We start from the raw sequence: 15,555 nt of genomic DNA on the forward strand, positions 1-15,555 counted from the left end.
AGGGAAATACTTTTCGGACACCCTGTAGTTCAGGTCAGAGATGGTTCTGTGGTGTTTCGGGGGGCATTTTTTGTTCTGCGACTAGGGTCCGCTCATTCAGATTACCATGAACATGGTTCAAATGGCTCTGAGCACTATGGGACTCAACTGCTGTGGTCATCAGTCCCCTAGAACTTAGAACTACTTAAACCTAACTAACCTAAGGACATCACACACATCCATGCCCGAGGCAGGATTCGAACCTGCGACCGTAGCAGTCGCACGGTTCCTGACTGCGCGCCTAGAACCGCGAGACCACCGCGGCCGGCCCATGAACATGAGCCAGGGTGTTTATTTCAGCATCTCCTCTTCTACATCTTCATGCTGAGAATGTTGTGGGGACTCCCATCGTCCAAGATGACAGCAGCCATGTACACAGGGCTGTACGGACCCATTCTCAGTCTGACGAATGCTTGGGCACCCTATAGCAGCTTGGTCTGCCGAGTTACCTGGTCTTAATCTCGTAGAAAACTCTGGCACTCTTTGGAACAGTGTATGTTACATAACAATTGGCATCACTGTAATTTGGTAAATCTACAGGATCTACTCATCAGTGTGTAGCTTCAGTTGGATTCGACATACCTGAAAAAAATCTGCAGATGCTCCTGAAAGTGACTAATTTTTGGTCTTGTGTGCTTATAGTTACTTTTAAAATATAATTTTTCAGCCAAACTGTGACTGTTACTATGAGTATCTCTATAGCTGCTTCAAATGTATCTCTGCCTGCTTGTGGGAAGCATGTGTGTCCCTATCACAATGTTTGTATCACCCCATCTCAGAACTCTACATTGTCTGTCATTGGTTTCTGCATTCTGTTATATTATTTTACTGAAATATCATCGCTTGGATAAAAATTAAAAAAATTAAAATACTGGAATAAAATTCATACCCTTTTTTTTCAAGAATCGTTGATGTTATCTCCATTAACCATTACTTCTGGGACCAGGGGATGGTCAAAATGATAAAAAGGTCAGATAATTGGAGGAGAATGAAACAAGTTATTTACAGAGCTCAGAATGATGTAATAAATCAAAAATAAGCAAAAAAATTACATATGTAATAAAGAGAAAGGAAAGAGAACATTTTAAATCCTGAAAATATATTTAAAAATTGTAAAATATTTTCTGTTTTACTTTCTTAAACCTTGAATTTTCTGCTGCATCTTGCCTCTTCCTTGCCCACAATATGCTCATAGCTGTAGTGGTTGCCTCTTGTTCCACATATTTGAGAGCAGTCTTGAACACATCCTTTGCTGCAGAGTGCCTGATCTTTTTTTGTTTTCTTTCTTTTCCTCATCATCTGACTCTTCTCACTCAAAACTATACTGTTGCAAAACAAGATCAACAAAACAATCATCTTCAAGTTCTTCTTTGGTAACAGCACCAACTTCTGTTAGCCATTCTTCTACACCAGCAGGCCGGATATCATTCTGAAGAGTTTGCAAATCAGTGACAAAATCTGCAATGTCTGACTCATTAGTTTCTGGAAGTTCTTGTTCTTGGTTTAGGCTAGAAGAAACCTTCTTCCATGATTTTTGTGAAGTGGTGTTCTTAAATTCTTCCCAGGCTTGAGCAACTGTGTAAATTGCATCTTTTATGGTGAACCTTTTCATTGCTTAAAAAGCATCACACCCTCCTCTGTTTACCCTAACAAAGTGTTGACATACATCCTTCTATAATGTCCTTTTATCCAGTCAGTAACACCCTGACCCATTGGTTAGGTTATTGAAGTGTGGTGTGGTGTGGTGGTTTGGAAGGGGGTTGGGGGGGGGGGGGTAGTGGCAGCAAAAACATAGTTTTATGTCACCTTCTTGAAGCTCAGACTTAGTGGGGTGGCTTGGCTGTTGTGTAGCAATATAAGCTCACAGGGTAGTAGGTTTTTGGATTTCGAGTATTTTTTAACAGCCAGAACAAATGCATCAAAACCATTCATTAAAGAAATGACCATTCATCCAAGCACTTGCTTGAGCTTTGTAATAAACCTTTAACTGCTGAAAATTTATGTTTATGAAGGCTCTTTGTTTCTTAGATGTGCTAATTACAAACATTGGTTTATGGTCACCATGGTCACCACTTGCATTCCTGCATGTTCCAGTGGTCAGATTGTCCTTTGCTAGTGCCATGCCTATTGCTGTTTCACTCTTTCAGGCAAGGCTTTTTTGAGGGAACATTTTATAGTTTAGCCCAGTCTCATCATTGTTGTAGTCAGGTACCAAAGCTTTCACCTGAAATAACCACTTGCCGAACATCGTGATGATTTTTCCGCTGGTGAAGCCAACCTTCAGTTGGTTGTAATTCATGACACGAGTAAAATCGATCGATAATGCCGGTGTGCTGTTCGGCGTGGAGCACAGATGGCTTTTCAGACACGTGGTCAGATTACCCAAGGAGTCAGAAATCAAATTCATGTGAGAAACGTCTGATGTGGGTTGTCTTGGATTCAGTGTTTTTTGATCACTGTCAATAATTTGAGGATGTACTTTAACAAATTGTGTGACAGCAGATTAAAACTGCATGCCAGAATGTAACTGGACCTGGGTTCTTACTTGTTGTGTGAAGTGGTTTTGCTCACTGAGCTTACTAGTCCTACATCCACAGCTTCAATTCTGTCAGTAGCTTACTATTGCTTTTCAAACCCTGCAGATATTCTTCTACTCACATTGGTGGTTGAATATTCCCAGAACAAAGACTGGGAATTACTTCATTTCCAGAGTTAATCTTTCTTGCTACATTGGAGTGTTCTGACTGTACTGCACTGTCCACTAAATCCTTGAAATGTAAACATAAAATTGAAGTACTGTACTGAACAAATGTCACTTGAATGTCAATGTCCAATAGCTCACTGAAACGGCTCTGAGCCCCAACACTGTTGTGCAAATTATTTATTCACATTTTAATTAGTAACACACGATCATGGGCCACAGTGAAAATTTGGATTTTTCAGAAGTGTGACTGCGTTAACTTCTTAGGAGTAACCATTCACTCATCACATTTACCCAAATTATTCAGTAGAAAATTGCAATTTCCAATCAAAAATGCAGGCAGGGATTTGTGTAATTAAGTTCACAACTCACAGAGGTTTGAGTTTCACAAAATTTTTAGATTTATTTTCCTTGTGACCCATAGTAACATGTTTAATAAACTTCCAAGGATGACTGTGTATCCTAAGCAAGAATGTAAATAACCAGGCAGTATCTCAGCTAGGTCCTCACTCACTCCAAAACCTCGAAAAATCCTAAGTCCACCTTGCTTCAGATTCAAGTTAAAGGTCTCAGATACTAACTGGCAAAAATCACAAGTCCGAATCCACACTCTAAATCTCTGGTAAAATTGCAGAGTTGACAGAAAAATACTCTTAAGTCCCTAGCTCGAAAATATTACTAATTGTTCACTAGTAACTGTGTGAAAATTTTCTAAGTCCACAATGCAACAATATTTCCAAGTGTTCACTGGCAACACACACGAAAATTTTCTAAGTCCACAACTAGACTCTTAGAAAAAGCTCAATACTTTCACAAAGCGACCAACTCACTGTCCATCAAACTCGCACAGAGACTGCTTGTGAATACTGCCTCAACCAGCCTGCTCAAGCCAAGATGGCGGCCGGGTATTTATATTCTCTCATAGGTCACATGAGCCAAATCAAGTATATTTGCTTTCTGAGCATGTAAACATATAAATCTGTTGATATATACAAATATTATGTATGAAATCACTTCCAAATTTTATCAGCTTTTCAATGCCAAAATTATATTTTTACTACACTCATTGGTTTTCACATAAATTATGCTTTAACATGAAAACATTACTTTTGGTGATAATATTGTTAATGAATATAAACAACTTATCAAGAACCTGTTTCTACTTTCCTAACTATTATTATTTTATAGTGGTGCTGCTACTTGTATGATATAAATTAATCCTTTGGCTAAATTTGCTGATTTTTCAGAACAGGATACACATTATGGTGTATAGCTAAAAAATTGTAATGTTTATCACAATTTTGGTTTAATTATCTGATAGATCTCTATAAGACATATCCATTGGCGAAAAAAGCTATTGCCACAGTGGGCGGCCATGCTCGTCCTCCACGTGACTCGCTACCGCTCCCACTTCTGTCAAATGACAGCTCATACGGCAACAATTGACATACAGAGTATGACCAACTTGGCACACTAGCTCATGTTTGCTCTTGAAATTTATAAGTCACCTTTCTAGGTCCTGGACTGTCACTGTGTGCACTGTTCAGAAACTTCAAGACCCAGTAAAACAGTGTTGTAGAGTGGGACATAAATCTGAATTCTTGCCTTTCACAGACATTGCTTTTTCTTTGTAAACTATCTGGATGTGGCTCTGTCTACCTTCAAGGCTTTGTATTCTATACTTTTATACCAAATATTTGTACATTTCTTGTCATATCATCGCCTTGGCCCAGTTGACCTCCATCCTAGTGCCATTAGCATGTCCACTTCTTCTTAAGATTGAGGTAGATACCTATTACCAGCAAGAAAACTGACTGAAAATAAAATTGTATGTGTTATGTGTGTTTGTTATGCATTTGAGGAATAAATGACCTTTAGTCACTGCATAATTAGTTTATTTATTTATAGATCAATGCATGCTGATAAAACTGGAAAGTTTAGGAGAATTGTCTACTGAATGGCACTAGTGAAAATATATTTTATTTGCAGGATGTCATTGTTGGAAGATTGATGTATAGAGAGCATTATCTCTGCTGTAAAAAATTACAGTATTCACATTATATTCATCCTGAGTGTATACAGATGTTTTTGTAGAAAGTCTGACATAAATTTGTATTTATTTACACTGATATCCATCAAAAGAGTTTATTAAATCCTAGAAAGTTACATTAAAATACTATGTAAATGATCATTAAATTATGAGGAATTGTCATTTTCTCATATATCAGTGTCAGCAATGGGTTTTTAATATTCACCAGTGTTGCAGAGTGTTTATTAAAGTGTTTATTGTTTAATTATTCTACAGGATGGTCCTCCTCCAGGTGAAGGCCGAGTGATAGGAGAACTTGGGGAAGATGGGTGGATTAGAGTTCAATGGGATAATGGATCTACTAATTCTTATCGTATGGGAAAAGAAGGCAGATATGACCTGAAATTAGCAGACCCTCCGACACCAGTTGATACAGAAAGTGATACAGAAACAAGTGAAGATGCATGCAAAACAGGTGAGAGTGTTTTTGTAGAGAATCTGTTAAGTGTGTGTCAAGCCTGTACTGATTGAGGAAACTATGCATAATGTTTCACCCTTACAAAACTATTTGGATGCTGCATTCAGACAACAATGGTACACAGATTTTAAAGCACATTATAAGGGTGCAAATATGCATAGTGGTAATTGGGAGTTGGTGATGTGCACTCTTACTGCTGAACTGAGATTGCATGTTTATGCTTATAGAAATATATATAAGGCTGAGAACTGAATTGCAAATGACTAGGTTTAAGTAATAATAGTTATAGGTAAGAGAAAATTAGGCTCTGTTTGGATTGGTGTGGTTGTGTATGTTGGAAATGTTCGGGGGCGGAGGGGGGGGGGGGGGGGGAATCAGATGCCTGCTGGTGACACCAGAGCATTCAGGGGCTCGGAGTCTGCAGAGTAGTGTGGCATGCCGTGGAGCTCCAACCATGGCAAAGTTCTAAGTTCATGAGACTTGGTAACTAGGGAGACCTAGAGATAATACAGAACCAAAATTGACTCAGGAGCATAATGATACTCTGTTCTTATTATTGGTTGTAACAAGTTATTGTCGATGTGAAGTTAAACTAATTTGTAATTGGAACAATAAACCCTTGTTTGTGAACCTACCTGCACCTGTTACTACATAATAGTAGTCATGTCATAGGAAAAGTCTGGTCGAATGCCGGGTCCCTCCGAAATGAGTAAGAAGATCATGTCAACAAAGAGAGAATCCTTGCAATGTACAGCTGTTTGAGAGGTGTACGAGAGCCCATTTGGTCCCAACGGAATTCATACCATACTGTTGACCAGAACTTTAGAAATAATTTATGATGTTAGTGAAGAAAGGATTATTTGATAAGTCCACCTTAACACGATAATTTCCTGCAACTCATCCTACATTTTGGCTGGTAGAAAAAAATTATGTAATATATAGAATGTGAAATAGTGAACGTTAAATGTGCTGCTGACATGGAGAAGACATGTATGCTTCTATTACAGAAAGCACATTTTGAACATTCTGCAATGTGAAATCGTTGCCCCAATTCATGTTTTTTAAATAATCTACATGTGTAAAATGTCCTTTCTACTTGTGTAAACTTGTGACTTTATTCTGCATCACATATAACTATCTGTGCTCGAATCATGGCATGAAGAGGCAGCATATATCACCATTGTTAAATATTTCAAAATAATAGATTTAGCCTTTCTACAAAATCTTCTATAACAATTAAAGAACTCAAGTTTACCTTAAATTCAGTCCCACATTCGTAAAAGAGATTTGACAATAACATAGAAATCTGTAATTACTTTTAAGGGCAAATTCACAGTGGAGTTTGTTTGCCATTTTGTGTTTTGCATCATAAGGGTGAGTGTAGAAGGAAAGCAAAGTGAAAAGATGAAACATGGTTCTCGCATTTCTCTCGAATAGGACCAATGGGGCTGCTGATCATGAAGACACCATATTATGTGTGTGTTACATCAGCAGTGTCACATGTCTTCACTTCGTGAGATACTGCAGAGGAGCTTGACATTGAATTCAGGACATTGACATATACTCTGGTGAGCAGGAACTTCACACTACCACCTGTCCTCTCTTTCTGCTGACCATATGCAGGTCATAAAAAATTCTTTTGCACTGAAATTCGAACTCACTACATCTGGTTCCGTGTTGAGTGTCGTCATATTAGCATGCACTACATTATCATATGGACTTCGTAATGTTCTCAGAACCACCTTCTACTTGTTCAAACCTAGACCTTCTGTCCCATTGTAAACTTCCCACCTCAATGGGAAGAAAATGCTTATAAAGTTGCTTGCATACTCCATTGTATCATAAAATGGATTCAGTAAGTTTGTGAGGAACTGCAGCTGCTAGCACAGAGAAGACTTCTATGATTTTATTCACAAGAAACACATTTTAAACCTTTCTTATACCTGTAATTTTAATGCAGTTGGTCCAGAAGATGTCCACATTAATCACAAGTAACTGTTTTTTCCCTTTCAAGGTAATCAGTAGGATAGAACAACCCCTTTTGACTTTGTCTTTTTTGGTGCAGGGCCACAAGCTTACACTTTCTACTATGATTTCATTTTGCTTCAGGCGTGCACATGCACAAATGAGTTGGATTCTTCTTTAAACAATCCGGATGTTGTTGAAAGATCAGTTTTTACATTTCTTTTAATGACTGACTATCCAGTACCATATAGCACACTTCATTGATGTTTCCTTCTCTGGTTTGCAGTTTTAGGATGCCCTTCAGGTGGTTCCTTTTAAATACAATTACAGCTGTTGTATTCACCAAATGTACTTGATGTCAAATTTCAGGAAGAGAACTCCTTGCAGTTATGGAGGTGACTTTTTTTGTGTCCATCTGGTTTGGCAGACAAGAAATTTTCATGTATATATGGTAGAACAAGGTCTATTTAATAAGAGAGAATATGTCTTGTCTGACATGTGTTTTAGTACATTATAAGAATTACTCACTTGACAAAGACATCACTTCTTGGAAGAACAAATAAACGTTTGTAGTGTCTAAAGGCTGAAGGTCTTTAGGAAGAAAACAAACACTGCTAGCAGTATTACTAACTAGTAAATACACTTTGCACTGTGACAGCCAAATTTTACAAGTTCTGACACAGTGCGAGTTAAAGTCTCAGGAGGACAATTCCATTTTGAATTCCCAGTATGATCAACCAAACACAGTCCACTAACTGATCACTGACATGAAATGGACTGTCATTGTTGTAATGGCTCGAAAGTGAGTTCCTGATTGATAGAATGCTACTGCACTCAGTGTTTGGTCCAGGAAGCCCCCTCTAAGTGGACTACTCTTCCTGACTCGAGCACCAGCCTAAATACAGCCTGGATACCAGGATACCGTAGGCACTATTTTCAGTCACTTGGCTCATTGAGGAGAATAGGTACATGGGGCCAGTGACCTCTGTCGGCACATGGGATACTGTCTGGTGGCTGGCAGATCATGGCCAAGTTGCACATTTGTGTGGATAGGCAGGTCCCTACGGGTTACATAATTATCTTCCTCGGATGTAATGGTGATTGCTGGCTGGGTAGGTGCAAAGCCTAACCACAGCAATGTTCTTGTATGTGGCAACTATATGGCTTTGTCACAGATCCAAATAGGTTTAGGCATACTATGGCATAAATGATTGGAATACAGATTAGCAACAATTTCCAATAATGTATTAATATAAATTGTATATAACGTGAGTATGAAGTTGATGCATGCCAATGTATTTAAATGTTCAGCTGCACTGATCAATCTTTTAACACTAGTTTAGTCCTGGATCCAGTGAATGATGACTAATTTAACTAGTATAATGTCCAGTTGGGCTACTCTGGATAGCAGTGTAGATAAGGCCTGGCGTTGTTTTGAGGCACGGTTGATACTGACAAACTAACTTACGAATGGACCTGTGCATCTGCTTATACCTGCTTTTGACAGATGCATGTACAGCTGGGAACTGTTTGGGTGACATAAGGTGGAATCATAGTACACACTGTGTTGTGGACACCATCTATATTGTCTGACAATAACTGTGTTGTACCTCTCTGGAGGCTGGCCTTGCCATGTGGCATTCTCTTTGTGTATGATTCTGGCTCGTATCTTTTGGTGGTCACAGCAACAGCATTGTTTGAATGCATTTCTTCTTCCTGTCTTCTCTTTCCTGTCATGGACTTTTATCCAGCCCCCACCTCCCCGGTCCCCATGACAGAATCTGTTTTCCCCATCTGTCTGCATTTCATATTATCCCCTATGAAACTGTGTATGCATTTTTGAGATGTTTGCAAATAATGTAATTGAAACAGGATGTAGGTACTAGCCTGGTATTCACTTAGTCAGATATGGGGGAAACTGCCTAAAAACCATATCCAGGCAGGCCAGCATATTGGCCTTGGTCATTAATGCACCAGGTGGATTCAGTCTGTGGCCAGCATGACTCCTTGAATCCCAGAAGTGGCATGCTAACACATGTGACTATCTGGACTGGTGTTTTAGTTCATTTAATATCTGTTGAAAATGAAGGAGCTGACTGTATAAATCTTCAGCAATGTGGATAATTTTCCATTTTCTGTAAATGGTGCAAAACAGAGAATTTTAAGACAGGTAGGTATTTCAATGTATCAAATTACACACACACACACACACACACACACACACACACACACACAGTTAGAACTTAAAAAGTAGTAATTATGATGTGCTCTTTTAAATGGAAAAGAACTTAACATATAGTGTATAATTTTTCTTTTTCTAGTATTGAGGGTAACTGGCAAGGCAATACAACCAACAAGACTTCTGAAGCAAGCAACCATAACTCTGCTTAGAACAGTAGCAATTTCTTGTGGAATTGAAGGAAATAATGTACAAGAATCTGCAACCAGAATACTGGCTTCTCTTTTGAGGGACATTGTACTGGTAAGTCTTCAGAATTATTATTTATTTCCTTGCATACAAATAGTAATGTACCTACTGATGAGTAATATATTCTTAATTGATTGTTTATTTAGTCATTACAGTGAAACCCCTATTTTACATTTTCGTGTGGTCCAGACTTAAAAAACACAAAATTGAAGAAAATGCAGAATCGAGGAAAATATTAAAGCCTCCAAAAATATGAACAAAAACAACGTATGATTAAAAATCACAGTGCTGTCCAATGCTTTGTATAAAATCTGTCTAAGTGAAGGAAATGAAGTGTACTATAAAATTAATTTGGATAATGAATTTTACTAGTTTTTAAAAAATCACAGATGTGTAACAGCAAATAAAACCCGTCAAAAAATTGAAATTGGTATCTGGGTACAAGGTAATCGAGCTGTTTTCCGACGTGACACGACCACAAATTATACATTCAAAACATGCATTTTTGAGAGATCGTCATTCATGCTCACTCGAAAATAATAATAATATTAATACTAATAATAATAATAATAATAATAATAATTAGAGGTCTGCGCGGATAAGAAAAGTGCATCCGCACCGCATCCACAAGGTCCTAATCCACAACCGCATCCGCAGCAATTAATCCGCATCCGCAAGTTCCTTATCCGCATCCGCATATATTTAAGTTTTGAATGAGTAATTAATAGTAATAGACAGTAGCACTTAGAATTATGGTATGTAATAACATAGTTATTGTTAGGGTGCCATTTCTGCGACAACTTAACTACTTTTGACTTCTTAAACCACAGGAAATGCTCTATACCTACTCTAAAGCAGACCATTCCAAACAGGAAAGCATTGGCGCTCCGGAGCACACAGTAGCGGTTCGGATCTCGTGAGATTGGAAACGCTATTTAAAAAAATAAAATTCAATGTAATAGTATTAAATGATGAAAATACGCGTATAGAAACAACTATATATTTCGCTGCTCTTGTGCCAAGGAAGCTGAAAATGACGATGGTTTTAAACTGTTACTAGCACAAGGCATCACTTACTGACAGTTTTTTTGTACTCACTGCTTGGATGTGTCAGATTTTGAAGCCATTCATGTCAGCTGATGATTATATTATAGCTTACGCGTTCAGTCCTCGTCATTTCCAGGTGAAAGTATTTACAGTGTTAGGCCTACACTGCAAAACGCTGGCGCACCTGTGAAAAAGTTAAACTGCCAGCAATAATTGACGTTGTCTGGAAGAAATAAGACGTCTTCTGAAGAGTGACAACAAAATCAGTGGTTATAGAAATTAGGAGTCCATTTAGCTTTAGCTAAAAATACGATTGAAATCTCGAACCTCACCTTTCGGCTGATTTATCGAGCCTAGCGATAAATGAAATATCTGTTTCATTTTCAACTAAACAAATTTTTGTACACTTTAAAACATCCTCAACATTCGTCTAAATTACTAAGACAAAATTTGCAGTGGATTTCGCAGGTAATACTTTCAATGTTAAAATTTTTTTTTCAGAGTTTAATGGAACTGCAAATGATTTCAAGATGTCTATATAAAAAACACTGTCCCATAGCTTCAAATGTTAGGCACTGTTCCCTGTTAAACAATACCGAGTTACAGATAAAATGTGCAATTTTGTTATGGATTTCATCCCTTATCTTTACTAATTGGCTGCTAAATTAAAAGTTTTCAATGTGATCATAATAGTCTTTCACGGGCTATCGCAGTCACAGCTTGTTGGTGGTCGTGAGCCGTAGTTTGAAGTCCCACTTGTAATTAACCACAAGGCCCGCCGTGTCACCGCTCCGGAAGATCTGTTTCACTGTTCACAAAGAGCGACAATGCTCGGCGACTGCAAATGTTACTGTAGTGCATGCTAAAATTTAGGTAGGCACTTATGAGACCATCACTACCTAGTTTAATAATATTGATGTATTAGCTGTTGAATGTTCTTGTTGCGAAGAGTAAAAACTTAAAATTGAGTTCTTTAATATGAAAATTACCACAAAACAAATTGCTTGTTAAATATTTCCTTCTTTTATCTAATGCTACTTAAATGTTCTTGCTGGGAATAGTAAAAATACTAACAATATGTCGAGGAAATTCTTTACTATAAATATTACAATAAAAACTCACAGGCTTCAGATTAAATATTTTCATCTTCTGCTTGCTTCTGATTCAAATTCTGTAAAAGAAAGCATCAGATGAAAAAAAAAATTGTAACTAATTCAGATAAGCCCAAAAATACAGTGAAGTAAGAGAAGCCGTACAAGTACCTTTTTACTTTGGAAGATTACTATGCAGGAACATGATGTCATCAATCGTCTGTGGCTTCAAAGACGTGTGTTGGTCCTGCATTATTTGTCCCATAGTAGAGAAGCTTCTCTCAGATGGCGCGCTGGACGCTGGAATGCAGTGCACGAAGTATGCGAGTTTCGAAAGACGCAGATAGACGTTTTCACGTCCACGCCACCAAGCTATCAGGTCGATGCCTTCCGAAAATTCGACTTTATCATTCTTATATCTGAGAATTTCATCTGACGCAAAGTCAAGATCTCTCGTTGATTCATCTTCTGAGGAATCTTCAAATTCATTAAAAAGTACGTCAGACTTCTGGTTTATTTTTTTATTTTTTTATTTTTGCAGGAATTCCAGATGTTGTTTCCTCCTTATCTTTTCACTGTGGACAATTTCTCGCAACATAATTTTTCGCTTCCTTTACAACTTCATCTCTTTTGGCACTGCTAAGAAATTTTAGGTTTTTATATTTTGGATTCAAAAACGTTGCAAGTTTATGGGTTACTGTTATGTCCCATTTGCTGATTAAAATAGATTTGGCTGTACTCTTTAAATCGATCAGAAATGGGTTGTCGCCATCATTTTTTTCGAGGAAGGGGAGAAGTTTTAACTTTCACAACACACATAAATAAAGCTTAGGGGGTTTTGGAGGCTTCGAGATCACAAGAAGCTATTTTAAATGGTGTCAGAAAGGTTATTATATCTTCCAACATCCTCTTGTCTATAGAATCAATCAAACTATCTTGATTTTCCTCTGACAAAATTGACAGAACTTCAAACCATTGTGAATTAATAGACTCAAACATATCCAATTGACTGTTCCATCATGTGTCTATATCTTCTTTCAATGACTTCTGAAGGCGATTCTGAAGACCAGATCTTTTAAAGAAAGTTGTGATAGCTCGACAGGAATTTATTAGTCACTGCACGTCACTCTTCTCATCATTCGTGTCTCCTCGAGTGGTGTGCTCCAGCACAGTATTAAGAATGTGTGCTGAGCACAAGAGCCTCTTGTATATTGGCAAAGTGCTGCAACAATATTTGGACCTCTATCCGTAACGAACACGATGTTATTCACAGCACTGAATAAATCAAACGACCGTAGTATCTTAATTAATTCAAGTTTGTTTTCTCCTGGTGTTTTTTTCTTTAAATCTCACTCTCAAAATTTCTGGTGCACAACACTCGATGCTCAAGTGTCACTTCTTCATAATTAATGTTGTGTCTAGACAAGACAGCCTAGACACAATGAGAGGAAGCCGAAAGGCATGCGCTTAAACTCACGCAGGCTGGCGTGAGGTCTGAAACAGGATACGTAATGAATGCTATAAAGAAAAGTACGTAGCTTCTGGAATACTTAACTTTAATCCACATTTGTAGAACATCGCTCTTGATGATACATTAATAGAATCTCAATATCAATTGAATATGGTGCCTTGTTAGGTCATAGCAAATGTAGCTGAAGGCTATGCTAACTATCGTCTCAGCAAATGAGAGCGTATTTGTAAGTGAACCATTGCTATGAACGTTGGCTGTAGAACTGGGGCGAGTGCCAGGACGTGTCTCTAGACCTGCCGTGTGGTGGCGCTCTGTCTGCTATCACTGACAGTGGCGACACGCGGGTCCGACGTATACTACCGGACCGCGGCCGATTTAAAAGCTACCACCTAGCAAGTGTGGTGTCTGGCGGTGACACCACAATTAACATAATGAGCAGTCACTCCCATATAGTTTATTTTACGGTACGGATCAGTCCATAAATCGACAGTTAGTGCTCCACCTATATCTCTGAATATATTCTTCACTTCTCCGGAGACAGTTTCACGCAGATGATCGGCCGTTTCCTTGAAATTTCTGGATATGGTGGTTGGATGAGGTAGCAGTTCCTTAGCACTCACTGCACCGTACTTAGCCCCCACATCAATAAGAAACTGTGCCGTCTTGAAAAACCCAGATCCACACGCAACTTCGAATGGTAAAATGTCTTTGCTGACAAGATTGATAAGTTTTTCTGTCGTGGCTGTCTTCAAATTTGGCGCAACTTCAGGAAGTTTCACGTCTCTCTTGGTATTTAAATAAGTAATTATGCTACTTTGTCCAGCCTCACACGAATGTTTTAGCAAATTTGAAGTTCCACTTTTGTGTCCAGTGTAGGAATATACTTTTTTACATGCAAAACAAGCCACTATATCTTTTATCTTTTCGTTGCCATCAAATACGTATCCGAATTTTTCCAAATTGGCGATTTCAATTTGTTTTCCTTCACTAATGTAAAATCACCTTTTTTCACCTTACACGAAATTGTATCCATCGATATGGTGTTCATTTGAAGAAAGAATTCTCACTGATATTTGATACGATTCACGTTGTCACTCGGTCACTACAAAGCGCTAACTGAAGGCAGCGAAAAATTGCTACGGGCTCAAAATGGTTCAAATGGCTCTGAGCACTATGGGACTTAACATCTTAGGTCATCAGTCCCCTAGAACTTAGAACTACTTAAACCTAACTAACCTAAGGACATCACACACATCCATGCCCGAGGCAGGATTTGAACCTGAGACCGTACCAGTCCCGCGGTTCCAGACTGCAGCACCTAGAACCGCACGACCACCGCGGCCGGCCGATTGCAACGGGCACCTGTTTGGTAGACAGTGGGTAGGTTTGCTGCCCAGAGAGCACTTCACAGACCACACAAAAGACATGGTTGCGGAAATGGATTAGGCGCAGGTCTCTTGGGTACAGCTACGTCGGTTGTAGCCAGTGGCTGAGGACAACAGACATCCGCTTTACCCGGGTCCTGCAAGATTCTAAGAATGTCAACAGACTTTAAGTTTTCGACAAACATTGCAACATACGTACTGGGCAGATGCCTTGCTCATTATCCGCAGATGACTCGCGGATATCCGCGCCGGTCGCGATTTTATCCGCCAAGTAACAAATACCGCGGATATCCGCATCCGCGCAGACCTCTAATAATAATAAATGAACATGTCTAATTAAACCGAAAACGTCACAACAGCTACGTGATTAAACCATAAGTATAAATGCAGACATCTGCTTAATGACATACTTTGTCGCCACTGTGGTTTTGTGTAATGATTTTCTTACGATCTCATCACCGTTAAAGTGTTATTTTAGGCTTGATGAGAGAAACAGAGATGTGAAAAAATGATTTAACTTCCCCAATTGATATTATAAGCTTATTAGAACTTGGCTCAGTGAGTTTCTGCACACTGTGTGAAATGTAAATTTGGAAGAAAACTCAGGTGCTACAGTTTCGCATGATGCCCTGTATCACTGCTGCCAATCCTTACAATCTATGGTGTGTAGTTTGTGCAGTGCAAAACATGAATCGCGTTTGTTGAGGTTGCAACTTATCGTGTCATATTCGAACACGAAAGTCTTTAAAATGTGCTAGCACAAAACCCTTGTTCCATTTCCATGTGGCATCTCTGTCGTAGCACATCATCTGCATGAAAAGTATATTTTCAGCACGTCACAAAATGCTACCACCCCTACCAGCCCTCCCGTCGCTGAAGGGCCACTCCCCCTCTCCACATATCCAGTAGGTGAGCTCATTT

General features: G+C 38.7%; 1 protein-coding gene across 1 annotated transcript in view; it reads left to right on the forward strand.

Moving 5' to 3' along the window:
- The window catches only part of LOC126248847 (E3 ubiquitin-protein ligase HERC2), an 851,297-nt gene that overhangs the window by 379,737 nt on the left and 456,005 nt on the right, over positions 1 to 15,555 (forward strand). Inside the window, exons 36-37 of the mRNA XM_049950269.1 lie at positions 5,046 to 5,244; positions 9,534 to 9,694. Coding sequence (XP_049806226.1) covers positions 5,046 to 5,244; positions 9,534 to 9,694 — 360 coding nt within the window. The remainder of the gene's footprint in view (positions 1 to 5,045; positions 5,245 to 9,533; positions 9,695 to 15,555) is intronic.

Source organism: Schistocerca nitens, chromosome 3 (assembly GCF_023898315.1).
Source record: "Schistocerca nitens isolate TAMUIC-IGC-003100 chromosome 3, iqSchNite1.1, whole genome shotgun sequence".
Classification (NCBI taxonomy): domain Eukaryota; kingdom Metazoa; phylum Arthropoda; class Insecta; order Orthoptera; family Acrididae; genus Schistocerca; species Schistocerca nitens.